The sequence below is a fragment of the Catharus ustulatus genome, chromosome 3 (assembly GCF_009819885.2).
Source record: "Catharus ustulatus isolate bCatUst1 chromosome 3, bCatUst1.pri.v2, whole genome shotgun sequence".
Taxonomy (NCBI): Eukaryota; Metazoa; Chordata; class Aves; order Passeriformes; family Turdidae; genus Catharus; species Catharus ustulatus.
The window spans coordinates 116374628-116401324 of record NC_046223.1 but is presented as its reverse complement, the minus strand read 5'-3'; the positions used below and the strand labels follow the sequence as shown (position 1 = coordinate 116401324).

Below are 26697 nucleotides of genomic sequence, written 5' to 3'. Positions count from 1 at the left end.
CACATCAGGTCCATCCCTACCTGAGGTATCTGATGCCTGACATAGCAACAAAAGGAATGTGCCATAAATAGTGGGTGATGTGACATCAGTTGTATTTGGATTGGGGTTTTTTGAGTGATAAAGGCATTAAATTCCATTAATGACCTAATGCTGTCATCTAGTCCTGTATCAGAGGTATCATTAATAAATCATGGTCATCTTGCTAGTCTGAGCCCACTGAAGGCATTAAGATTACTGGGAGATAATTTTTCCTAGCCCTGGAAACATCCCAAGACATCTTAGACCTTTGCCTATGACTGTACATGAGGTCATGGAGCGGGGTGGTCTTTTATTTTTTCTTTTAAGAAATGGACATTTTCCATAATTCTCCTTCTCAAGCAAATTATTTTATAATTGTCAAAGTTATATATGTCAAAACAAGGTAATGATTGCTGCCTTTATTAATAGTATCAGAATAAGGAATCACAAATATATTTGATGTCTTTGAGAAGATTAGATTCTCCTTCATGACTCATACTGGGAAAATAAAGATGATGATTTTTATTATAACAGATGCTTTTTCATACTTCTGTTTTGTTAAATTTAGTTAATTTCCCTTGATTTTGCACTGCTGAGATGGCATGCAAATGGCTTTCTCATGTGGGATACTTTTAGAACAATCCTATGAAGAGGAAAACACACCTGGAGTGAGGGTAGGCAATCCACTGAGCTTGGTCTGGCAAAAGTGAAAATCAAACAGTGTGGAAAATCACATTTATGGGGGAGTGGGGAAGCCCAAACCTTAACATCAGTCTGAGGATCACACTTACTGTGTCCACCTCTGGTCCTTCAGCAGCTGCCCAACATAGCTTGTGTTTAACATTTTAGCTCTGACAATGGGCTGGATGTACCCAGGCTTCAAATTAAAAAAGATCCCTGTGCTTGCTGAATCCCAAACTGTTCTGGTCATCACCTGGGAGTCTGCCAAAGCTCTGCCAGGAACTGGCCAGCATTGTAACCATGTAAATTACTGAGGTCCTGGTTTTAGTTCTGTGTCCTGGCCCTGTTTAGATACAGTTCAGGTGTACATTGGCTGCTGTAAATTTAGCTGTCATGTCTAAGCCTTGCCAGAGATCAAATCAAATGTTTAATGAAAGAAGAAAAATGTTTTATTATTTCAGTTTGCTAACAGCATAAATTTGTTCCTTCAAATATAACAGAGGACTGCATTTCAGTTTGCACTCTCAGAGCAGCATGGGAGAGCTCAGAGGATGGCATCTGTATCTTAGCCTCTGCTATTGGAAATAGAGGAGACGACAGTCTTGGGAAGACTGGGACAAAAGTGGTCTGGATGGCATATGTCACTCTTGTTTCACTTTCTTGTCCTTCTCTTGCCTTATTTAATCTTGATTTTTTATTACATGAAGAGTTTTTGTGGTTCCTCATTTTAATAGAGAGAGAAACAATCATCCAAAGTACACGAGGGGAAATTTATGAAAACACCTAACTCATATAATTCATACTGTGAACATTTTCTGCAAGGACTTTGAAAGGAGTGAGATCCATAATTCAGTGTCAGGTACCTCATATCTATGCTGTTGGTGTAAAAGTTTGAAACAAAGCAAGCAGATTCCTGGCCCTGGTGCAGGATTTAATTTCTCTCCACTGTGCAGGCTGAGAGGGTGAGGATAATTAGCCAGCAGAGCAGATTCATGGCATGTGGTGGACTTTCCATCACTCAGGGTCCTTAGATGATGCTTGGCCATCTTTTCAGGGAAATATGCTCTGTGAGAAGCTATTAGAAACCTCATGAGGCGAGATTCATGCTCTGTAGGAGGTCAGAGAAAGCTGCCACAATAGTCCCTTCTGGCCCTAAAACCCCACCAGTCCACCCACCCACCCAGAGAGGACAAAGCTAGAAGGTCTGCCCTTCAGAACATCTTCAGAGCAAGTTGGCTCTTTTAGAATTATTATTATTATTATTATTTAATATTTTATTTACGTTTAACTATATGAAATAATTAGCCAACTAATTAATCCCGTTTACAAGCTTTGTGGGATTCTTCAGCTGTCAGTCATGCCCAAGCCCAGGGCCAGCGTTGAGTTTTAGCTCCCTCCTCCATCACTCTTGGTCTCCATGGCTACAGGCTGCATCTGCTGACACCCCACTCTCTATTTACTGCTTAATTAAGAATTTCACGCTCAGCCCTTATCTGCTGCTAAGAACAAGAACACACTGTTAAGAAACTCCAAATTTAGGCTGCCTCACAAGGAAAGCCTTTCTTGTTGTCCTGCCTGCGTGGAGCCTCTTTAACTCCCCTCTTGGCAACTGCGCTGCCACCCTTCAATCAAAAATCATTAAATGGGGCAGAGATAATGAGCATGTAGCATATCAAAAGGAGGATGTTTGCTCGGGCTAAGGAGGAAAAGCTGTAAGGGCCTATAAGCAGGCGCCACTTCAAAGGGAGAAGGGGTTGATAAAGAGTCATTTGTTCCTGTTTGACTTATGTAAAAGGTCTGGTATGTCGCAGCCCCGTCTAGCAGACGCGGGTCCCCCCTCTCCGGGCTCGTGTGTCAGCGCTCGGGCAGCTGGCCTCAAACAGCATCAGCCCAGCATAAAATCATCCACTCCACGGCCACAATGGGCACTTGTAGGGGGCGGCCGAGTGACAATGGCGAGACAATTATTGCAGCTGCTCGCGAGGGACATCATTCTTCCTGCCCGAAATCGGCGCACAGCTCCGCCGTATTAGTCATCCCCCCAGTTTTTGGGAGCGTTCCGGTGGGGTTTCGACAGCTGCTGGTGTTACCACCTCTTTGCAATAATTGTACATTCTGGCAGGGGTCAGCTCACTTTTGACCCTCTGCTTTTGTGCCCCTCGCAAAGCCTTTCTAGGGCAAACTGTGGGGAAGTGGCAGGGGTGCGTTACGTCCAAAATTAACGTCGGTAAATACGGATCAGATGCCAGCTCATTAATGAGCAGGCTCCTGAGTTCACACAGCCTTTTACTCAGGGCCTGCATGGGGGAGAAAATGGGGAGAAGGGGAAGGAAAACCCCGTGACTGAGAGGATATTGTGATTCAAACAAAGCAGGCAGCCCAATGAAGCCACCTTGGCCAGAAGTTTGCGTTGGGCTCAGGCTTTCTTTCTCCTGCCCTCTGCCATCCAAAACTGGCGTCATGCAAGTGTTTGTTTATCTTTGGGGGAGAAAAAAAAGGTCTGTCTAACACAAAAGGCAAGAAAATAGACCGTATGGAGGGGATTAAAGGAGTTAAGTTGCACTGGTGGTTGGGGTCTTGTAAATCAGGCTTGGGAGCAGGAGAATGCAGGGGGTGCTGAATGGGGAGAAATGATTGTAATGGAGAATGTTTCTGTTGTATGGGCAATGATCCTGTTAACTAAGGTAGTCACTGCTACCTACTATATGAAACTGTTAACTAGATGCTTTAAAAATCACCTTTTCAGACCATTTCAAAGGAATTTGCATCAAAGGACAGGTAACCCCATATCCCTTCTGGATGCTGGGTGAAGGGGAGGCCCAGGGAGCTTGAAGCATCCCATGGCAATCATTTCTACATCACCAGCTTTGCTTTGGCATGATTCATAGCATCACCCTGATTTTCTCTGGGGCACCCTATGTGCTAAGAGAAGTGATTCTCAAAGGTCACTCTGGACCTGCAATTGGGGTGTGACTGAAACACTCATGGGCTGTGGCTCAACCACATTTCAGGGGAGTGAAAAATGATTTGACCATGCTGAATTAATAAAAACACTTATTGTAACAAGGGTGGTGGAAATAAACATCCCATTGGGGCATTGGGGATATTTTGTAGGAGAAATATACTTTGCAAATGGCAATAATAACATTATGAGCTTTTTAAGTCTGTTACAAATTTCAGCATATGGTGCCACAGCGTGGTACAGCTCCTTGGTTAAGGTCTCTGGGAAATACTGGAACTGGCTAAAACCAGAGAGATGTTGTTTCCTCTTAGTTCACTTTTGAAATGTTTAAACCATTTTCTTTTGGAATGAAACAAAATGTTGGCTTCCTTCACCTTCAGATTTTTTTGTTTTGCTTTTTTTTTTTTTTCCCTAAAATTGAAGTGCTGGACAGAAAAGTTATTGAAAACATCACTGAAAGAATTATCAAACTTTTTATTTATCCCAAGTACATTTTTCAGTAGACACAGCTTTTATGGAGATGGGTCATCCTGCTGGCTTTGCTCAGGCTGCTCATGTGTGAGTTGTTAAGAGGGCCTGAGGCTCAACCTCACATTACTGCTGTGTCAGAAGCAGGTTTACAATTTCCATAGCTCTTAAAAAAATAATTTGATTATACTCATTGTCTTTTCTAGATTCCTGAAGAATGATCTCACTTCCATTAGTCTCTGTGGGTTTCTGTAATTGCTTTGTATAGGAGGAAAAACACTCTTAAGAATGTTTGTTTCTAATATTAAAATACAGAAAATAAATAAACACAGATATTTTCTATTGCCTGGGGTAGAGGAGAATCCTATGTGAAAGACATGAAGAATGGAGTTAATTCTTTACAGAGGACTGATTGCACAGGATGAGTCTTTTCCTCCAGCCAGATAAAACTCACCCATATCAGTTGTTTCAGAGAGCCAGTTGGCCAGATGTGGGCTGCTCCATGAAATGAAAGTCAGCTCTTTGCAAAGAGGTTCCTCTTGTAATTATAGAATCATAAAATTATTTAGGTTGGAAAAGACCTTCAAGGTCACCAGGTCCAGGCTGTGACCCATCCCCACCTTGTCACCCAGACCACTGAGCACTGAGTGCCACATCCAGTCAGGTTTTTAACACCTGGGCACCCTGTAGCAATACTGAACCACCCTTCCCATAAAGAAATTCCTCCTGATGTCCAACCTGAGCCTCTCCTGGTGCAGCTTGAGGCCATTTCCTCTTGTCCTGTTGCTAATTCCCTGGGAGAAGAGACCCAACACCCACCTGGCTGTGCCCCCACTCCAGGGAGCAATGGGAGCAATGGGATCCTCCCTGGGACTCTTTTTCTCCAGACTGAGACCTCCCCACCCCATTCCCTCAGTTGCTCAATTTTTGTAATAGACACAAAGAGACAAAACAACTTTCTCCTGGTGGATGAGCTCCCATCCTTCTGGCATGGAAGCAGAGAAACCAGAGAGTGCAGCAGTTACAGAAATAAGATGATGAAATGCCCTTATAATCCTGTCAAGGATGATTTTTTGATTATACTATGTCTGCAGGAGGAATTTTACACAAATGGCAATCTGCTGTAAGCAAGAATCTGTACCCATCAACCCAAAGACATGTGTGTGTGTATGTATGTGCATATATATAAAAATAAAATTATATCTATTTATTTATATGCATATAAAATGGGTTTTTACACCTCTTGTCCCTACTTCATTGTCCTCATTATATCATACTTCTGGCTATCTCCTGCAGAAGATTCTCACAGGGGATAACAAAACACCCTCTCCCAGATTCTCCAGTTTCTAGAGGTGTGTCTCACTGTGCTGTTGATTGTGCTGTCTGGAAAGTTTTGATCTCCCCGTGATGGATGTCAGCCCAATTGATGTTAAATAGCATGGAGCTGCTTGTTATTTGTAAGTCAGGCTATTGGAGCCATTTATCCTAGTTTCAGCCCTTCCTAGTATCCACAGGCAAAATTCCGAGTCACTGCAAAGCTGATAAAAGACTGAGTTGCTCCTCCTTCATGTTCACTCAAGGAGCCCTGAACCAGGAAAAGTTACCAGCAGTATCATCCAGAAGGCCTATATTTATGATTCACAGCCCAAAGATCCAGCAGGAGCTGTAATAAGGCAGAAAATTGATGAGCCTTATAAAGGTTTTATACAACTAAACCCTGGAGCCTTATAACTACATTTTGCCAAGAGTCACCTTAATTCAATGTTTACTAATGATGTCCTTCATCCTGTAGTGCCTGTATCTCTTCCTGTCCTGCAAAACCCAGTGATAACGTACTCAGCAGCACAACAAAGCCACCAGGAGGACTGTGTCACTGTAGCCTTGATTAAACCCAAGGCCTTTATCTTTACTGACCAGTTTTTAGGGGTATTTGTGGGGAAAGGCAACAAAACACTGCTGATTCACAACTGCTGCACTTTACACCCCATTTATTTAAATAATTGTACAAGTTACAGGGGTGGAGAGTTCTGTCCCTCATTCTTATGCTCATGTCAAGGATATACATAAATTGTAATGGTTGGAATTGTCATGCTCTCTGGTGGGATGGCATTTCAAATACAAGAAACTTTTATTGTTACCCTGACTCTGGACAGGGCAATGATAAAACTCTGGACTGAATTAAGTCTTAATGGTTCCTTTTTTCACCATGTAAGGGGATTAAACCCTGTTATGAGGTCTATGCACCATATTGATCAAGTTTTATGTCCCCTCAGGATTTAATTAGAACAGCTTTTCTCTGAAAATTACAAACATCCTTAATTAGATGATTTCACCCTAGTGCCTGAAAAAGTAAGCAAAAAAAAAAAAAAAATCAACCCCAACAAATCTCACATAATATATTTAGGTGAAAAAGGAGAGTGGGCTTGGTTGTCTTGTTTTTGTCTTGTTTTTTCTCAGCCTGTCGTATCAGCTTTGGCAAGTGTGAGAAGGAAAAACACTATAACCATAAAAGTACACAGATGTATTGTCTGAAAGCCACTAGAGCTGTGTCAGAGGCTTTAAATCAGCAGTTTCATGTCATATTTTCCCTCCAAATGTTCACCTGGTGGCCACTCAAGGCGTGCTGCTGTTGAGTGTGAGCTCTGTGTGATGGTTTGGGGCAGATTGACTTGACTGACACATGGATCAGATCCCAGCCACTGTTGGGAGAGAAGGTGTCACTGAAGAACAGGGCTGAGGCACCTGATTACTAATTAATCAGACATGAGAAAAACCTCATGGAATCAGTTTCTATTTAATTATGGAAGCCTCATTTGGCATAGGAGCATATGCTGCTAACTCAATCGAGTGCTTTCAACTGACATCAAATAGTAATTATCAGAAAGAATCAAGTTTTTTGATTATTCATACTAATTTATTGAACACTTAAAATTAATGAACCTCAGTTATTTTAAATTTGCTCAGTTGCACTGGGAGAAAAGGAGGGAGGTAGGGAAGGACGGGTTTCTCAATTTAAAAGTACAGAGACTTGTTTAAAGATAAAATAAGTAAATTACAATATGGCATGAAATCCCATCGGTGGGTTGATGCACACAGAGGGAAGTTCCAGGCATGTTCTGGAACTGAGGAAAGTTCTGACAATGGCTTCATTGATACAATTCTTCTACCCCCCAAAAAAATCTTCCAGCAACACTTTAGGGTCACCATAAGGGGCTGGGCAGAGGACAGGAGATTTATTTGTTTGTCAGAGTGTTTCTATTTTAACCTACAGTTGTTCCAGTCTGGTGACTGAAAGGAAGTGCCTTTATATGGCACTGGAGATGAAGAGGAGGTGGGATTTTAGCTGGGTCTGAAGCAGCTTTCTCCTGCTCCTCTTTGATTTGCATTATTCTGGCCCTTCTCCTGCTGACAATACACGGGCACAAAGGTTACCACTGTGATAATTGCTGCTGACCCCTTTTCACAGCACAGAACACAGGGTCCCTGTCTCCAGTCTATAAAGTCTGACTAATTAAAGCATCTCTTTCAGATACCAGATTTTTTGGGGAAAAAAAAAAAAAAAGAAGTCAAAACTGAACTACAAAACAAAAGCTGTATTTCGCTGTTTGAGCCAGTTAATACATTATGCATTCAATGGTGTGATATTGCTTGTGTGTGTGGAACTGCTGTGGATTTATAGTGGGATAAATGAGATTTGAGTTCCAGCCTAGAATTTCTGATTGTTGAATGTTTTCTTTTTAGCTGTTTCTAATGAGTTGTCTTGAGACCTTCCGTATCTGTAAATTAAAATGTGTTTGTTTAATCCTTTCTCAAAGCACACAAAAATGCTTAGAAAACATGTCTAGTTGCTCTTAAAGAAAATGTTTTTGTGAGAAATTTATAGTGTTGCCAGGAATTCATGTGTGGAAATTGAATTACTAATTTTAATTTTTTTTTTTTGTGTTAATTTGAAAGTGCTAAAAAATTCTCTGTCCCTAAAATTCTCTGTGTTCAGTCACAGGAGCTGACTTAATTCAGGTCACATTAAAAGAGAAGGAAAGAGTGCCTTTACCTACCCCAGGTATGTGTCAGAAAATCTTGGTCTGGGAGTCACACCATTTCTTTTTTATGGCTTTTTCAGGAGTAAATTGCTATTTTTCACTTCAATATTTTGTACATCTATCAAGCCAACAGAGGCTCTTGGTATTCATTTAGGTATTTCATTGAGCCCTATCTACCATTGCTCAGGATGAATGTGTGATTCCACAGTGTAAAACACTTTAAACTTTTCCTGGGAAATACCACAGCAGATCAGAAAGGTCATGGAGAATGTAAGATTACAGAGAATTTTAATGCTCCATGGTCTGATGTTACTGCTCAATTTCATGTTGAATCAGACAGAAAAATAGACCAGAGACAAGGGGGACCTCCAAATTTTGATGTTGTGTATTAACAATAATCACTAATGTGGGAAAAGGGTTTAGAGACATTTTTGGCAGGGTGTTTCTCCCAGAACAAACAAGTGATTGGAGAGACAGACCCAAACTTAAGGAACTCCACATGGATTTAATTTCTGTGTTTCCCTGTGCTGACAACAGAGGTTTTTTTGCACTACAACATTACTGAACTGGGTCTATCCCCCAAATCCTAGGCATGTGCTTGCTCACATATTTTCCATCCCCAAAGAAGTTTTCCTCAAGAAAAAAAAATGCCAGAATTCCCTTTACTGTGTAAGGACTGAAGTAGGTGCTTGCAGAGGCCTCCAGAGGGAGGCCCTGCCTGCTTTAGTCTGGGATTTACTAAACTCAGTGTGCAGGATTTTCCCTTGAAGGCTTCCCTTCCTCTCCTGTGGCAGAATAAACTTAGGGGCAATTCATCTGTGGAGCCTGGCTAGTTAGCTCTCTAAAATACAAATGCAAGCCAAGCACCTGCATTCTGTGAAATAATTTTCTTCCAATATTTTCCTAAGGCTAAGGAGTTTTCTTTTGGATTGACTTGAAAAAGAAAATTTTCAGAAGGAGCAGGAGTTCCCACATGTCTTGGTCCATCTGCTTTTCCAAGGCAGGCCTTGGTCACCCCTTGGAATGAGAAAACTGCTTTTCTGGGTGTTATAAGAGTTGATCATTAAATATTTAAAATTTTTCATACTTTGGGAATGTATGGAAATGCCCATGCTCTGGGAATTCAATCAAACAGTTTTCTTTAAGCATGGAAAACAACAAAGAACAGTTAGTGTTGCTTCATCAGTGACCAAAGCAGGATGTTAATGTCACAGATGCTTGACTATCATAGAAATACTAATTCTTCCAGCTGCAGAAAATGATAATTCTGTCTTTATGTGTCCTGTTTTGTAGCTCCTTCTTGTGCTGTGATGAAATGGTCACTGGCAGAGACGTGGAATGGTGTGGGAGAAGGCTGGGGTGGATCCAATGGCAGCATCCCAGGCCCTGGGGAAGACGTCATCATCTTGCCAAGTACGTGAATGTCTTGGTTTGGAGGACAGGTGTCTGCTAAGAAAGGCAGGAGTCTCTCTCTGAAATGGAGAATGTAAACCCCCTTCCTCCAAATTATTATAATTTTGAAATCAAGGGGCTCTCAGGCAAAGATATGGGAATTAGGAATAACAGTTCTTTACTAGGGAAATTAAAATAGAAATACAGCACTACAAAGAAACAAACCCCAAACCCTGACACAGTCAGAGTACAACCTGACACCCGTCAGGCAGGGTGTTGGCAGCAGTCCCATTCCATGGTGGCTGCATCCTCCTGCAGTGACAGATGTGGCTCAGTTGGAGCAGTGCTCCTGTACAAGGTGCAGTTTCCCTCTGGAGCTCCAGTGGTGATGTGGAGAAATCCGGTTTTCCTCTGGAGTGCAGTGGAGAAAGGGGCTCCCTTAGTGTCCCAAACCCTCTGTTTTTATCTTGGTAAGAAATGTTGGGCTCTTCCCCCTGGCTGGAGCAACTCCCAATGGGATGCAGTAATTTTATCAGTGCCACAGTGGGACTCAATGGCCATGAGCAGAAAATGACTGGCTGGAGGAAGGATGGGCTGTGAAAAGATAAAGAACAATGCCCTGCCTGGTTTCAATGGATGGCCCATTAGCAGAATATCTCCCATGGAGATCAGGATCACTGCCCCACCTGGTATCAATAGATGGTGATAGAATACAGACTTTAATCACATTCTTTACTGTAACCCTAGACAGTGAGGAAGGAAAGGTGTTTCATTTCTGTGGAGGTTCTGGGCTCTGCCTGCATTGGGATTTCCATTTGTGTTCCAACAGGGGCTCCTTGGCCCTGGTGGCCATTCCAGTATGTGAAGCACCCTGCATTTGTTCCTTGTCACACAGACTGCAGTACAAAAATGTGGGTTTTGGAAGAGAAGGATAATTCATTTCCATTTTCACATGTACATGAACACAAGACCCAGAACCACAACTCACAAAGGGCCCATCTCTCTTGGTGTTTTGTGCAAGGATCATATTTTACATTTCTGCAATTGCATCACCTGGCATTTTATTTTTCTGTTGCAATATCTCTCAAATCTTTGCTGTGGATGCCTCCTAGACATTTTAGGTTAGGCCTGTATTTCAGCCTGAGTTACATTTAAATACCTGTTCATCTTACATTACAGCATGAAAACTGGATTTTAGTAAATATATTAGGGAATTTGCAATAAAATTTGGAGAAGAAGTTTGTGATAACCATTTTACACAAGAGCTGACCCTCCTTTGGTCAGGAAGTTGGACCACATGAGGTCCTGATATCCAGATATAATTATTGAATGATCCAATGAATTTTGTTTGATATATACCTGAAATATTCTAGAACCTGATGCTGTCTCCTTCTCATTTGTTTGAAACCAGTTAAGTCTCTCTACTTACCACAGCTTCACTTCTGGAAATGTGGAATGTGGATAACAATGCTTCATGTCTACTCCTCTCCCTTCTGGTTTTGGTTTATGGCTTTTGTGAAAGGAAATGTTTGTGTTAGTATTGGGGCATGGAGCTTCAGTCATGGTTAGGGCTTCTCTGGCCTGTGTCATTAAGGATTTTATATGTACACATATATATATGAAGAGAAACCATAACCATGACTGAAATTCCATGACCAGATAATAAAAATATTTCCTTCCCTATATATATACACACACATATATATGTATGTATAATTGAAGGTTACATTAAGAATTATGACTTACCTTCAATATATATTTAATCTTCATTTTTCTGATAAATATGAAAAAAAACCCCCAAACCTGTATTTTTTAGAATATTGCATTTCTTCACTTTTGGGAGGAAATTACAGTGAGTTGAAGAGCAGATAATGCTGAAATTCAGGGAGAATTTCTTCATGGAAAGGGTGATCAGGCATTGGAAAGGGCTGCCAGGGAGGTTTGGAGTCCCCATCCCTGGAGGTGTCCAAGGAATGATTGCATGTGGCACTCAGTGACAAGGTGAGGAGCAGTCACAGGTTGGATTTGATGATCCTGGATGTCTTTTCCAGCTTTAATGACTCTGTGATTCTGTGATAACTGATGCACCAATATCAGCCCATGACTGATCTGGTCATCAGAACATTCCAGTCTTCACCATCATGTGTCAGATGCAGGTTTGAAGAGGCACAGAGGTAAATCCCAATTTACACAGAACCAGAGAATAACAAATTAATAAATAAATAGGTTTGGCTGAGGGTTTGGAGTTCTGTTGTTTTGATCAGGACAAAAGAGTAGAAGAGGAAGGATCAGTTTGTGATGCATGATGAATAAAACCCCTCTGTGTTTCCTGCAAAGGTGAGGAGCTGCAGCATGGCCAGAGAAGGGCAGTGATGCTGGGGAAGGGTCTGGATCACACTCTGAGACACTCAGTGGGATTCTTGGGGCTGTTCTGTGCAGGGCCAGGAGCTGAACTCAGTGATCCTTGTGAGTCCCTTCCAACCCAGGTTATTCCATGATTCTATAATTCTATAAAAAATCTCTTTACTCCCACTGCCACAGTAAATGTGTGTGTTGGTTTTGCAGAAACTATTCTCTCCTGTGTCTTTCTGGAATCCTCCTTTTATTTTATCAAAAACAGGAACACAAACACAGGCTGTCTATCACACCATTTTGTTTCACCTCTGCCTATTCTGGTCATCCTCTCTCTATTTTATTTCTACTCTCCCCCTTCACTCCTGCTGGTTTGGAGGTGTTGAGACACTCACTGGCATTGGAGTCAACAGAGCACAGGGTCTTAAATTAGAGTCACACCAGGGTGATAAGGGAACTGGATTTGTTGCTCAAATAAATGCATTTAAAATGAAGTTGGGGAAGATGAATTTTCTGTCCATTTTGCATGCTTTGCTTTGCTGCCACAAGTGTTTGAGTCTCCAGTTCAAAGAGAGCCAGCCCCTTGCTTGGATCCAAAATCTAAAATGAAATCAACGATTTTAAAATGTATGTTTAATTGTAGCATTTTATGGATGTTTCTCTTCCCATTTCCACTGGCTTGTGCAGACCCTGCTAAACTCAGAATGACTCCAGATGGCTTCAAAAAAGTGAGAGTTTGTTCTCATGGGAACAAATATTCTACAAACCACCCTAACTTTTTGCTGCTATGCACACTGAAGTCAGTTTTGGTGATTCACTCCTGGCAAGATGCAGCTGTGTCCTACTCTTTGCTGTCTTCTGGTCACTTAGAATTTTCTTCTGGGAGCCATCTACAATGATTTTTTTGGTTGAAAGCCAAGACATGAGCCTGCTTCTGGTAGGCTGTGCATGAATGACTTAGTCCTTTCAGCCCCCAAAGAACACTTTTAGGGCCACAAAAGCAAATAATAGATGCTTAGTGCTCATTTCTAGTGTGAAGAAGCACAGGGAAAGACTTTGGTCTGACACTGCTTAAATCTTTGACTGAATGTGGATTCCTGGAGTTCACTGGAGAACTGGGGCACTGCCTAAATTTAGCTGTTGAAGGCTTCCATTTGCCCATTTAACAAAATAAGCAGAATTGAGACCTCATGGGCTGGTCTCAGAAAGGTTTGGAAAGGTAGAAAATGCTTCTATGAGCAAAATATAGATATTAGAAACCAAGTTTTGGCGTTCTTGCTTGGTGTCTGCTTGACTTCTGGAGATGTGGCAAGCTTGGAAACTGGGGTTCTGTACTAAGTTCTTTCTTTTTTTGCCCCGTTTGACTTCACAGATTTAATACAAGCATGACTTTGACTAACAACAAAGGTGGGTTTCCCATGTAAAAGTGACTTTTAGTGTTGGTGTGCTGCTACAATTCCCATCAGTGTCTGTCTCCCCAGTGGATATGAGTCTCTTCCAGCCTGATCTGCAAATCCTCAGCTCAGGCTGCCACAGCTTGTGCTTTTCTCCCTGGAGATTCATCCTCCAGAGCCACAGCCATCCCACAAGGACCTGTCACATGCATCAGGCTTCAGCAGCCACACCACCTTGGAAAACAAGCCAGAGGAGTTTAGTCATGCCATTCCAGCAGCCAGCAGTGGCATTAGCTTCCCAAAGCCCTGGGATTTTCAGGGCTTTGGTTTATGGTTTTCAGTGTGACACACTCCTGATGCAGCGTGCTCTGGGTGGAAGGAGAATGTGTTATAATTCCAAGCAAAGGAATGCTGTTTTGAAGGGTATTGATATGATATCATGTAGCCTCTGGCAATTTCTATCTTCCTTTTTTTTTTTTTTTTTTTTCTTCTCTCCAGTGGTGGAATTCACTCTGTTCTTCATTTTCTGATTTTGATTTTCTTTGAAGTTTTTCTGTTTGAAGAGATGAATGCTGGAGCACTGTATCCCACATAATAGCGCCTCTGTTATGCCTGATTTCCATTCAATGGCATGCTATGGTGTTTTATACAGCAGTGTGGCTGATCAAAGGCATTTCATGTCATTGCTGGAGTCATTAGTGACTTCTCAGTATTGTACATCTGAACATTAAGACTCTGGCATACCTGTGAGCTTTTTGTCTGAAGAAAGTGTGTGTACAATGAAATATTGCCCTGTTTTCAAGCTCAAGCTATGGTTTGCTGAGAGTGGTTTCTTGCCATTCTAGGAATATTTTCATGGTGGAAAAACAGCTCCAGTTTGTCTTTCTCTGAAGGTAAATCCTTTGAGCTCAGTGACCTGAAGTTTATTATTTTAACTGCTAAGTCATATCTCCCTGTATGAGGTAAATGAGTGTATTCTGTAAGGAAATTGCCTTTGAATTTGTTTGCTTTCTCCTCAAGTGTGGGAAGATTTTTTCCCCCCTCAAAGGAGTGTTCTGTTGTTTCTACAGAGCAACATTTCACCCTCTGAGGACTTCACAGCCCAAGCATCACACCCCAGAGTGTTGTCCTTTTAAACTGAGGAAGCTCTAGGTTTGCAGAGATATCTCTGAGTGGGAGAATTTCTCACTCCTGTGTTTCAAGGCTCACACACATGATGCCACAGTTACAGAGCAGTCAGCATTTCCCTTATAAAACCGTTTTTTTAGGAAGATGTGCAACTCAGCAAAAAAATCTCTGTTCTAGACTGAAATGTGACATATAAATGGCATGCCTGGGAGCGCTTCTTCTTTTCCTTGTAAAAATGTTTCAGCCTGTGTTTGATGAATATACTTATGGCCTTTGTCAACTGCAGCTTTTTGCCACATTCTTGAGCTGTGATCTCACAAACCAGATTCCTCTTCTGTCTGAGAGATACCATTTTAACAACATCACCCCCCTTGTTCTCTTCTCTGTTTCATATCTTCACATCCTGAGCCTTCCCTTCACAGCTCTGCAGGGCATGGGACTCTACCTGTCCTGTAAGGAGATTATAGACAGGATTATGCCTGTAAAAATAAATTCAGTACTAACTCCATAAGATTTAGGGGAGGAAAAATGCACTTGTTCCATAGAGACTTACAGTAATTTCACGATTATAAGCCGCACCATTTTGACTAAAATTTTGGTCCAAACCTGAAGTGCGGCTTATAATCAGGTGTGGCTTATATACAAACAAAGAATGAAAAGTTGCTGTTTTAGTTTGGAGAACAGGTGTCTGCTGAGAAAGGCAGGAGCTTCTCTTTGTAATGGAGAATGGAAACCCCCTCCCTCCAAATGATTATAATTTTGAAATCAAGCAGTTTTCAGGCAAAGATATGGGAATAGGAATAACAGTTCTTTACTAGGGAAATTAAAATAGATATACAGCACTACAAAGAAACAAACCCCAAACCCTGACACAGTCAGAGTACAGCCTGACACCCGTCAGGCAGGGTGTTGGCAGCAGTCCCATTCCATGGTGGCTGCATCCTCCTGCAGTGACAGATGTGGCTCAGTTGGAGCAGTGCTCCTGTACAAGGTGCAGTTTCCCTCCGGAGCTCCAGTGGGGATGTGGAGAAATCCGGTTTTCCTCTGGAGTCCAGTGGAGAAAGGGGCTCCCTTAGTGTCCCAAAACCTCTGTTTTTATCTTGGTAAGAAATGTTGGGCTCTTCCCCCTGGCTGGAGCAACTCCCAATGGGATGCAGTAATTTTATCAGTGCCACAGTGGGACTCAATGGCCATGAGCAGAAAATGACTGGCTGGAGGGAGGATGGGTTGTGAAAAGATAAAGAACAATGCCCTGCCTGGTTTCAATGGATGGCCCATTAGCAGAATATCTCCCATGGAGATCAGGATCACTGCCCCCACTCTCAACAGATGGTGACAGAACAGATACCTTTTATCACACTCTGTACTGTAACCCAAGACAGTTGCCGACACCCAGACGTGTGGCTTATAATGAGGTGTGGCTTATAATTGTGAAATTACTGTACTTCATCTGAATGCTGTGACAATTTTGCATGCTTGAAAGATGCTTCAGCCCAAGGATGCAGGGAATTTTTTTGGGGAGGAGGGGTTCGGATTAACCATGCCTTGCTGCTGTACTTGGTATAGTCCTTGGGAACAGACATCTTGGGCTTTCAGGGTGCTCATGGCCAGGGAGAAAGGATGAGAAGACAGAGGGGAAAAGGAAGAGGTGGGATAATTGATTCACAGGGATAAAGGCAGGAATATGTAGGTAGAGGACAAACAAGTCTGTAAGCAGAGCCAGAACTCCAAGCCTGGAAACAGAACCTGAAATAAAATTTTCCTTTCCCTGGAGGTTGTGAAACTTCAGGTCGGCAAAACTAAGGAGCAAGAAACTAGAAAATGCTAATCTTAAAGACAGCCTACTAATATTGTCTTTCAGTCCCCTTCTGCGTGTACTTCATGTAGGTTTTCACAGACTCATATTGGTTATGTTTCCTGCAAACAGGGATTGAAAATGTTCCTAAACCTGTGTGCTAAATAGTTTGAGTCAGCCCTGATTACATGATTTTTGGCAAGCACTTTCTCTGTGCTACCCACTGTGTGGTCATTTGTGTTCCCATTCAAAGCTGTTGCCAATGTCCACAGGCAGAAATGAAACTGTGAAGTAGCTGAACCACTTCCCAAGACACTTCATGGCTCTTATATTCCACACAAAACCAGTTTCAAGTGTCCAGTTCTCACCAAATTTGCTGTCAAAATCCACCAGAAGAACATGTGTGTTCCTTAACTTCTCCTGTTTTCTTTATCTATGCCTTGCAATAAGTGCTTATGAGAACAATGAGAATCACAGAAAATCTCTGTGTAGGGCAGGGCTGTCATTATGTTGAAGATTTTTTTTCCCTGCCATCTGTTTCTATGAAACCCATTATTAGATGATATTATTGAACCCCTTGTTAGAGAAACACCTTCGTTTTCCTTCTCCCAGGAACACCCACTGACTGAGGGATGCACCACACTGCTACTGTTGTCAATAATGAAAGGGGATGGAAACCACAGTTTCAGGGCCTGAGCTGTGTTCCAGTGCAATCAACTGAGAAGCTCTTAGTGACATCCAAGAGCATTAGATGGGCCCTGGGGGTGGAATTCACCTCTGTGCAGCAGGCTACCTCTAAATGATCCACCATTTACACCCTTGCTCATGTCCTACTTGGAGCACTCAAGAGGCATTTTAAAGGTTCCCAGGCTGCAGACTTGCAGCTTTAGGAAGCAGCAGTGATTGTGCTCAAGCCACAGCAGTTTCCACTCTGTTCTGAAATATAAAAATAACCCTCTTGCTTTCTCCTTATGGATCTGAGGGAATGGTGCTTTGCCCATTGTTAACTGATTTTTAGAGGGGAATGTGAATGCAGAAAGGAGGGACTCATGGTGGAGCTGGCAATGATCTCAGTCTTTTTCAAATCTTAATGATTCTGTGGTTCTATGAGCTCTGGCTTCCTGCAGGTTGTGTTTGTGTAAGCAAAGATTTCCTCTTGGATGGTGAGGAAGAGGTGAGTTTTCATTCACTAAACCTGGGAGAGCAAAGCCAGGATGAAAAGAGGGAAAAGTGGTGACAGAGGGTCAGTGGAGGTGGTTCATGGTGTGTGGGTGCAGTTTGTCACCCTGGCCACTGTTGTTGGTTCAAGTTGGGGACTTGCAGACCCTTTGCACCATTACACACCTCGGTGATACTGTTGGAAATTTTTTTCCATTTCCATCAATCCTAGAATCCCAGAAGGGTTTGTATTTGAAGGGACCTTAAAGCTCATCTTGTTCCAACCTCCTGCCGTGGGCAGGGACACATTCCACTAGAACAGGTTGCTTCAAGAACTGTTCAACTGGCCTTGAACACTTCAGGGATGGAGCATTTTGTCATTCTTGTTCTCTTTAAAAGAACTCTCTTGTCCTCTTCAGTTCCATGAGGCAAAAATGGGAAAGATGGGAGAGACTATTTACAAGGGCCTGGCATGACAGGACAAGGGCTGATGGCTTCAAACTGAGAAAGAGTAGGTTTACATTGGATATTAGGAAGAAATTCTTCCCTGTAAAGGTGCTGAGGCCAGGCACAGGGTGCCCAGGGAAGCTGTGGCTGCCCCTGGATCCCTGGAAGTGTTGGACAGGGCTTGGAGAAATGTGGGATCATGGAAGGTGTCCCTGCCTATGGCAGGAGGTTGGAACAAGATGATGTTTAAGGTCCCTTTCATCCCAGGCAATTCCATAATTCTATGAAAACCAATCTGAATAACACAGAACTCAAGCCGAGCTGACATTCTTCACCAGCTCTCCACACTCTTTGGCTAGTGGTGTTAGCAGGCTGCCACTGACCTAAACAACCCTCTGCTTTATTTCCCAGACAGGACCATCCTGGTGGATGTGGCTCTTCCCCCTCTGAGAGGACTCTACATCCTGGGGACCCTCGAGTTCCCCAGCAACTCCAGCAACGTCCTGAGTGCAGCCTGCGTGGTGGTGCTGGGGGGTGTGCTGAGAGTGGGTGAGTGAACAGCTCATCTTCTGCATGCCTGGGGTTTATTTCTGCCCTTGATTGGAAAAAAAACCTATGGAGAGTGACTTAGAGTGTCACCATTGACATGCTGTCCAACCTAATGTCCTGTGGCTGCCTGGATGTCTGCAGTTTGGGCACCCAGAATCCGTGTGAAGCATGGTGATTATGCACTGCAGCTAATTACCTATTCCTTTAATAGCAATCTGCACCTCACTCCTGGCTTCACTGGGGCAGAGATTCTGTCTGATACCTGTAAAAATCCTCCCTGCTTCCTGTGGGGTTGCTTTATGAGACAGAAATTCCTCAGGGCAGGATCTGCCCTAGTGTTCAGGTAATGCCTGTGGGTATTAATAGGGCACTTTTTGTGACATAGAAATGTTTAAAGCCGGTGCCTGGAAATCCTGCTGTGGTGTGAAACAGCTGGATTCAGCACACTTGTTCCTCTCATCCCTCTGTAGAGATGAGCACCAGGAGCACAGGAAAGTTCCTTGCCCCTAATTCCAGCTGTTTCACATTCCCCAAAGTCACTGGGGCTGTTCCACATTATTTACAACAGTCAGGAGTGGTGTTTTTCCACTCTGAAGTAATTACTCACATAATTCCCTTTAAATATCAAGGTTTCTAAAGCCAGGCATTATATTTACTTACAGGAATCCTTAGGATGCTGGGATCACATTGTTGATCATTGCTTGACCTTTCTCAAGATTGGTTTCATGAACTTTAAAAAGAGAATTTGTTTGTGTAATCACCTCCTGAGGAAGTCTGCTTCAATATTTGTTTGTTGTTAATCTCAAGGGACTGTTTAGTTAATACAGTCCTGGCCAAAAAAGTTATTTTGCTGTCTAGTGTTTTTCTTTGGAAAAAGAGGTTGGAAAGCTTAATCTGGGAGGTTAAAAAATATATCTACTTAAAAGAGTGTCAGTCATTTCTTTCTTGGACTCCTTTGCACTTTAAATATAGTTTCATATTGGTTTTAAGAAAAAGCATGTGTTCATTGCTAAAAACACTTATTAAAAAAACATTGAGGCACTTTGCTGCACAAACTCCCCTCCAGCACATCTGTGAGCAGCAATGGCATTAAAAACCAAGCAGGTATTTGCAGCTGTTGAGTGGCAGTCCCACATCTCCTGGAGAGCTCTCCTTGTTTCAGCTGTGAGCTGATGGGTGGGGAGAGACTCTGCAGGTTTCCCACATCTCATACTGGTTTCTCTGCCTGCATGCAGACCTGGGAGTGCCTGGTTTTTCCTCCCTTTCCCTTCCCATGTGTTCAAAGCCTTACGGTAACGTCTCGGAGCCCATCTGTGCGATGCTGCCTGCTCCGCGCCTGCAGGAAGGGGTTTGAAGCCCATCTGTCCAACTCCACCACGCCCTAAAGAAATCCTGACACAAAACAGTTAATGAGACAGTTTAGTAAACAGATTTAATGGATGTGGACATCAGCATTGCCTAGTGCAGGATCTCAGGTTGTGCCGAATCCCCAGGTGCTGCCTGTTGTGTACAGTAATTTCACGATTATAAGCCGCACAATTTTTACTAAAATTTGGTCCGAACCCAACATGCGGCTTATAATCAGGTGTGGCTTATATACAAACAAAGAACAAAAAGTTGCTGTTTTAGTTTGGAGGACAGGTGTCTGCTGAGAAAGGCAGGAGCTTCTCTTTGAAACAGAGAATGTAAACCCCCTCCCTCCAAATTATTATAATTTTGAAATCAAGGGGCTCTCAGGCAAAGATATGGGAATTAGGAATAACAGTTCTTTACTAGGGAAATTAAAATAGAAATACAGCACTACAAAGAACAAACCCCAAACCCTGACACAGTCAGAGTACAGCCTGACACCCGTCAGGCAGGGTGTTGGCAGCAGTCCCATTCCATGGTGGCTGCATCCTCCTGCAGTGACAGATGTGGCTCAGTTGGAGCAGTGCTCCTGTACAAGGTGCAGTTTCCCTCCGGAGCTCCAGTGGTGATGTGGAGAAATCCGGTTTTCCTCTGGAGTCCAGTGGAGAAAGGGGCTCCCTTAGTGTCCCAAAGCCTCTGTTTTTATCTTGGTAAGAAATGTTGGGCTCTTCCCCCTGGCTGGAGCAACTCCCAATGGGATGCAGTAATTTTATCAGTGCCACAGTGGGACTCAATGGCCATGAGCAGAAAATGACTGGCTGGAGGAAGGATGGGCTGTGAAAAGATAAAGAACAATGCCCTGCCTGGTTTCAATGGATGGCCCATTAGCAGAATATCTCCCATGGAGATCAGGATCACTGCCCCACCCCCAACAGATGGTGATAGAACAGATACCTTTTATCACACTCTGTATTGTAACGTGCGGCTTATAATCAGGTGCGGCTTATGTATGGACAAAGAACAAAAAGTTGCTGACAGCCGGAAGTGCGGCTTATACTCAGTGCGGCTTATAATCGTGAAATTACTGTACTTTCTCCATTCCCTCTTTTCAGCACAGCAATTTATGGCCACATGCTTTTCCTTCTAATTCCGTGACCTGGGACAAAGACCTTCTGGTAAAGCAAGGGAATTTTGTTCCCTTAAACTCTCAGAGAGCAATGATCAGTTTAGAAATCCGTCTTATTTGGGGTTGGTGTCCTCCAGAGCCCTTGAGTTCTTCTCTGCAGAGAAAAAACAAAGTTAGAAGTTTAAATTATGACCGTAAATGCATAGGAATTAAATGATGATGGGAAATATGTAACAAAGGGAAAAGATCAGTGCAAAATTGGAGTTTATCAACCACAAAAAGAACCTAATTAATTGTATTAAAACAATAATTTACAGGCAAATTGGGATGAGAAAATAGTGGTGGTTGGGAAATCAGAATTTTTGGAACACCATTGACTGTGCAGGGTCAATCATCACTTTTCTCTTTAATGTTTGATCACAATCCATGGGATTTATGATCTCTGGAAGATGTGAGATGATTTAAGGTCCACCAAGAACTCTGTCAGAACCCTTCAAAAACCCAAATGAAAATGTGTGGATCTACCCCAACAGGAATTCCTCTGGGTGCTCCTAGCCCTTCAGTCTTGTTGGATCCAGGGAAACTTTCTGATTATTTCTACTTTCATATTCTACCTCTAAGATAAGGAGTTTCTCTCTTTCACTTTGTCTTTCCAAGTCTTTTTTGTGATGGTGATGTATGCAATAGAATTTTAGTTACAGCATTTATTTCTATTTCTCTACACTGTGTTAGAGTTTGAGGTTCAGACAGAAAGCAAAGCGCTAAATATCACTAGCACATGTGTACCAAAAGATAAGAAATTATGAGTTCAACATCTCACAGTTGTTTTTTCCATTCTCAGCTAGGATAATTCTGTTCATTTTAACCCACAAACATTAAAACTGAGATGATTTGTGCAGAGAGTGCCCTGTTCCACTGCTGAGCAAAGCCCTCAGCTCCCAATAAAGCTGAAGAAAATACTCAAGTTCACTTGGCACACATTGATCTGTTGGACTCATCCTGAACTAAACTGCACTCTGCTGCTCTTTGCTGGCAGCCTGCTTTTGTTTTTTATAGTAGAGCTCGCCAAGTAATTATCCAGACAGGATTTCTCTTTTTAGTTTCAACTTGTCACGTTCTTTCCTTTGCATCTCTCCTGATGGCTGCTTGTCAGTCATGTCACTCATTGGAGGCAAGAAGCCCAAGGTCATCATTAGCTCATGGCCTGATTGTCTGCAGGGGAGCCCCAGACAGTTCTAATGCCTCTTGTCTTGCTTGTGGTAAGAGCTCTAATGCATTTACTCCCCCTCTTTTCCAGGAAGAACCCCCACACTGACTTGTCAAAGGGTAAATCAGTGTATTTCATTAAAGGGCCATGTGTTAGCAGTGAGCAAATAACAATAATTAGGGCACCAGTGAGTTTCACTTATTTATTGTCTTCTTCAACTCCTCCAGCCCCTCTGCTGCGTGGGTCTCATCTTTAGCCGTGGGCTGAGTCCCACCCTGCAGTCCCATATCATCCCTGCACAGCTGGCATGAAGAAGGGACACTGATGATATAACAATGTGTATTTTCATTCCAAATCACAGAAAAAAAGTGGTTTGAAAAGTTCATTTGACTACTTGCATTCCCTTCAATGAACCCTTCAGTCTCTGTTTGCCTTTTACCCCTTCCAAGCCACTCAGCTGCTTTTAAATGGTTACACCATATAGAGAAGGGATTTGGTTCACGTGTTCAAGAAACTTGAATTTAAGTGTGATTTGGATGTCTGCTCATGAGGTGCTGTTCCAGTATAGATTTATCCAGTATAACCACTGAGCCCCTGCAGTCTGTGGGACTTGGTGATAAAGGTATCTGGAGAAAATCTACATTAATGTAGGTACATGATCCTCCCTGGAAACATGGTTCAGGTGCCTGATTATAAGGATTTTCTATCATTCTGGGCACCCTCAGGTGTCTCCCCCTGCCTGCAACTTCTGCTTAAAAATCCCACTGTTCAGTCATTTATCCCTGTTTTGTATCTGCCAACCTCCAGAGAGGATTTGGAGGGCACTGGGACTCTCAGATCCCATCCTACATCTCACCATTTATTCCTCACTCATCCCCTACTTCTGGCTGTTGGTTCCTACTCCAGAGTTGTGCAGCTGAGTTCTGAAATCTTCTGTACATTTGGCAGAAGTGAGGTCTCCTTGTTTGGCTGCTTTCCAGAGTGCAGCCTGGACACCTGAAGGAGGCTCCAGAAGAAGAACCAACAGTAGGTGCTGTCCAATAATAAATAAAAGAAAAATCTCCTCAGACTTTCTGATGACAATATGACAGTTTTTGAGATAGCTGGGTGCTTAGAGTCCAAGAAGTTTTGGATTCAGGAAACAGAGATAAAAAGGGGAGATGGTCCCAGCAAGATACTGAGCAAAGTCTGCTTGCCAGGAGAAGGGAGGAGATCTTATCTCAGAGATTTTGTTGCTCTTATATGCAACAGCTGCTGCAGAGTGTTATGTTGTGAAAAAAAGAGAAGGCTAGAAGGGAGGAAACACCAACTAATCTAGGAAAGAATTGAATGGATTTTGCTGTGGAACAAACCCCAAAACAATACAGCAAAAATCTGTCAGGAAGAACATCTGGAACAGAACTGAAATATGAAAGCAATGGAAAATGCTTTTGAAACTCAACAAACTAGATCCAGACCACAGTCCAGAATAAAGGAAAATCTGGATAGAAAAAACACCTCTGTATTTCTGTTCTCCTTTTCATTCCCTCCTTTTTTCTTGTAGTAGGTTTTCTCCTCTCCAGGGATTAGACTTGATGAAGGATTATGATCCAGCTGAGACAATTGTGCCAGCAGATCTGTGTTACAATCTCAGCATTTGGATCTCACACTTCTCCAGGACAGTGTGTAATCAGTGGTGAATTTATTAACAGCACAGGTTGTTTATTATCAGGATTATCATATATGGTTGGGGTTTTTTTTTTGCACTGTGTAGTGAAATTGGCAGAACACGTTTTTGGGGGAGCCCTGCCTCTGTCTTTAGTGCCTCCTGACCTTTTCTGCACATCTCACCAGCCATTTCCACCAGCTTTTGGTAATTTCCAGGTTGCAAGTATCCTTTTTTCCTGGTTTTCTGCCAGCAGCACATTATTATTTCCCTTTATGACCAATCAGGTTGCTCATTGAATTGCCAGGGCTTCCAGCTGGAGTAGGAGCATGAAAGGGGATCTGTTTCCACTTGTCTGTGCAGGATGGGGAGTTGGGCAGTTTGGTGTGATCTTAAGTAGGACTTGCTCACCATAGAAAAGTGGGACAAGGAATCTGAAGTTTTCACAACCAAAGTCAAAAGACAGACACTTAAAGCCCAGATCCTTCATGTGTGTGTTGCAGAATCATGAGTCCTGTTCTTCATGGCAAGTTGCTGTATCCAACATAATTTCACGATTATAAGCCGCACCATTTTGACTAAAATTTTGTTCCCAACCCGGAAGTGCAGCTTACACTCAGGAGCGGCCAATATATGAACAAAGTTCGGACATTTGCCAACCCAGAAGTGCAAACCCGCAGCAGCCCCGAACCGAGCTGGAGCCCGCATGGCCCCGGTTGTGGGGCTGATCTGAGCCTGTGATACTTCTCTGTATTTTTTTCGGTGTTTTCAGTCTTGTGCATTGCCCAGCTGAGTGGCTGTTTAAAGGCAACGTGGATTCGTTGGAAATGCTTGCAAAATGACCACACTATTGTTCGTATCTTTTTCCGCTTGTAAATAAAGCTTGCAGGGTACACTGCTGCAGCTATTGTCTGTATCTTTTTTTGCTTGGAAATAATGTTTCCAAGGTCGGCACCTGCCAATAAACCCCACGATCCCACAATTCTGTTACTAATTGGCAACTTTGTGAAAGTTTGCTGCAAACGAAAGTGCGGCTTGTAATCCGGTGTGGCTCATACATGGATGAAGAACGAAACGTTGCCAACACCTGAACGTGTGGCTTACAATCAGGTGTAGCTTATAATCATGAAATTACTGTACTTTATTACAAGAGCTGTGATTTCATAAGGTTCTGAAACTTACCCAGCCCCTGTGATTTGTGTAAATCAACTATTTTGGATTTCCCTTATGAGTAAGCTGAGGTAGCTGCTGCTTCCATATCTTCATTTTCATGGGCTATTCTGGTGGAATCTATTTAGAATTAGCCAAAATGTCTTTCTGAGACCTTACTCTGCTTTTCCCTTTTGCTTTCTTCTCCATTCATTCTCAGAGAGATTCTTACCTTTCCAAGACCTCTTGCCTTACTATTTTCAATATCAGAGAATCACAGAATTTATAAAGTTGGAAGGGATCACTGGAATCATCTAATCCAGCCACCTTGCTCAAGCAGGGTCCCCTAGAGAATTCTTCACTTTTTTGCTAATTCTTTGATTCAAAATTCCTGCTGGCTTTCCTAGAGCAGGAACAATTCCTTGTAATTGTTCTCTCCATTTGTGCCAGTTTATCTGCTTGCTTTCAGAATCTTCACACAGATCTGGGTCCCCAATAAAACATTAAATGCCACAGGGTTTTCAGGACCAGACCTGGCTGAGTCCTTGTCCCTATTCCAGTCACTCAGGCTGTAAATTAGTGTGTGCCACGTTCCTGCTGTACTCATGTAGTTTGTTAATCACAAAGTTTTGTGCTACTAAGCCAAGTGCCTTGGAGAAGCCAATTATACAATATCAAAGCTATTATCTTTATCAACTAGACCTGTAATCTCATTAGGAGACGATAACAAGGAAGTTTCACAGGACCTTTTTTCCTATAAAAGCAGGTTGATTGGCATTAATTATATCATCCACCTTTAATGATTTATTAATTGTGTTCGGAGTTGGACATTCCATTTTTATTTATTTTTCCCCTAGAATCAGTGTCAAGTTGACAGGCCTGTAATTACCTGGGGCTCTTACTTTTATCTTTGTTTGAAATATTGGCACAATATTAGCTTTCTTCAGGGGCTCTCAGACATTGAGAGTGATCCCAAAATTATTGAAGAGTCCACCTTAATAGTCCAATTTTTTCCTGGAAAACTCTCTGCTAGAACTTGCATTCAAGTTACTGAAATCCATGGAACTATTGATGGCAGTAAGAAACTATTAAGCCTGTTTTTCTTCTAAATATTTTTAAAAGAAGTAGAATTTTTCTACTGATTGATGACTTCTGTGTTCTTTTATGTCATTACCAATTACAGTTTCCAGCCACTGAAGAATTTCTGTGAATACTAGCTTCACTTCTTTATTTTACTTTATTTTCCATTATAAATAGTTTCATTATGAACTTTGTTTCTCACTGACTGTATTTTTTTATTTTTGTGGGTTTTTTTTTAACAAGGGTAACATTTCTTAATAAGCTGTGCTTTTTTGGATTAAAATTTATGATTTTTAGCTAAATGTAGGTGTAATGCTTTTGAGGGAGGGAGAACTTCCAGTTCATCCTATAGAGCCCCCATTTCCAATCCTTTGTGTGTGATTGTTAAGTGTGGAAGCCTACTTAAAAATTGTTCTAAAACTGAGCTGAGGATTGAATATATGAGATGGTTTAAACTGATTTAACTGGAATAGTAAATGCTTTGTAACCAGGAGTAAAAAATACGAGAAATTGTGAAAGCATATTTGGACACAACCTAATTCCTGGTTTTCCTCTGTTCAAAACACAGTTATGAGAGTTTAAACAAGGAAATCAAAGCTGGCTTGGTTAGACAATGGACACTGAAATTCCCTCCATGTCCCTAGAGAATATACAAGCTCACTGGTGTGGTATAAATATATATCACATATATTGATGGGGAACATGCAAGTCTTGTACTGTTTGCCTTTTACTCATTAAAAAGCTGTACAGAGAATT

At 42.2% G+C, this 26697-nt stretch overlaps 1 protein-coding gene across 1 annotated transcript in view; it reads left to right on the top strand.

The window, feature by feature from the left end:
• PKHD1 (PKHD1 ciliary IPT domain containing fibrocystin/polyductin) overlaps nucleotides 1–26697 on the top strand; it is a 236715-nt gene that overhangs the window by 132361 nt on the left and 77657 nt on the right. The window contains exons 50-52 of the mRNA XM_042779098.1: nucleotides 8124–8189; nucleotides 9463–9582; nucleotides 18247–18384. Of these exons, the coding sequence (XP_042635032.1) occupies nucleotides 8124–8189; nucleotides 9463–9582; nucleotides 18247–18384 (324 nt within the window). The remainder of the gene's footprint in view (nucleotides 1–8123; nucleotides 8190–9462; nucleotides 9583–18246; nucleotides 18385–26697) is intronic.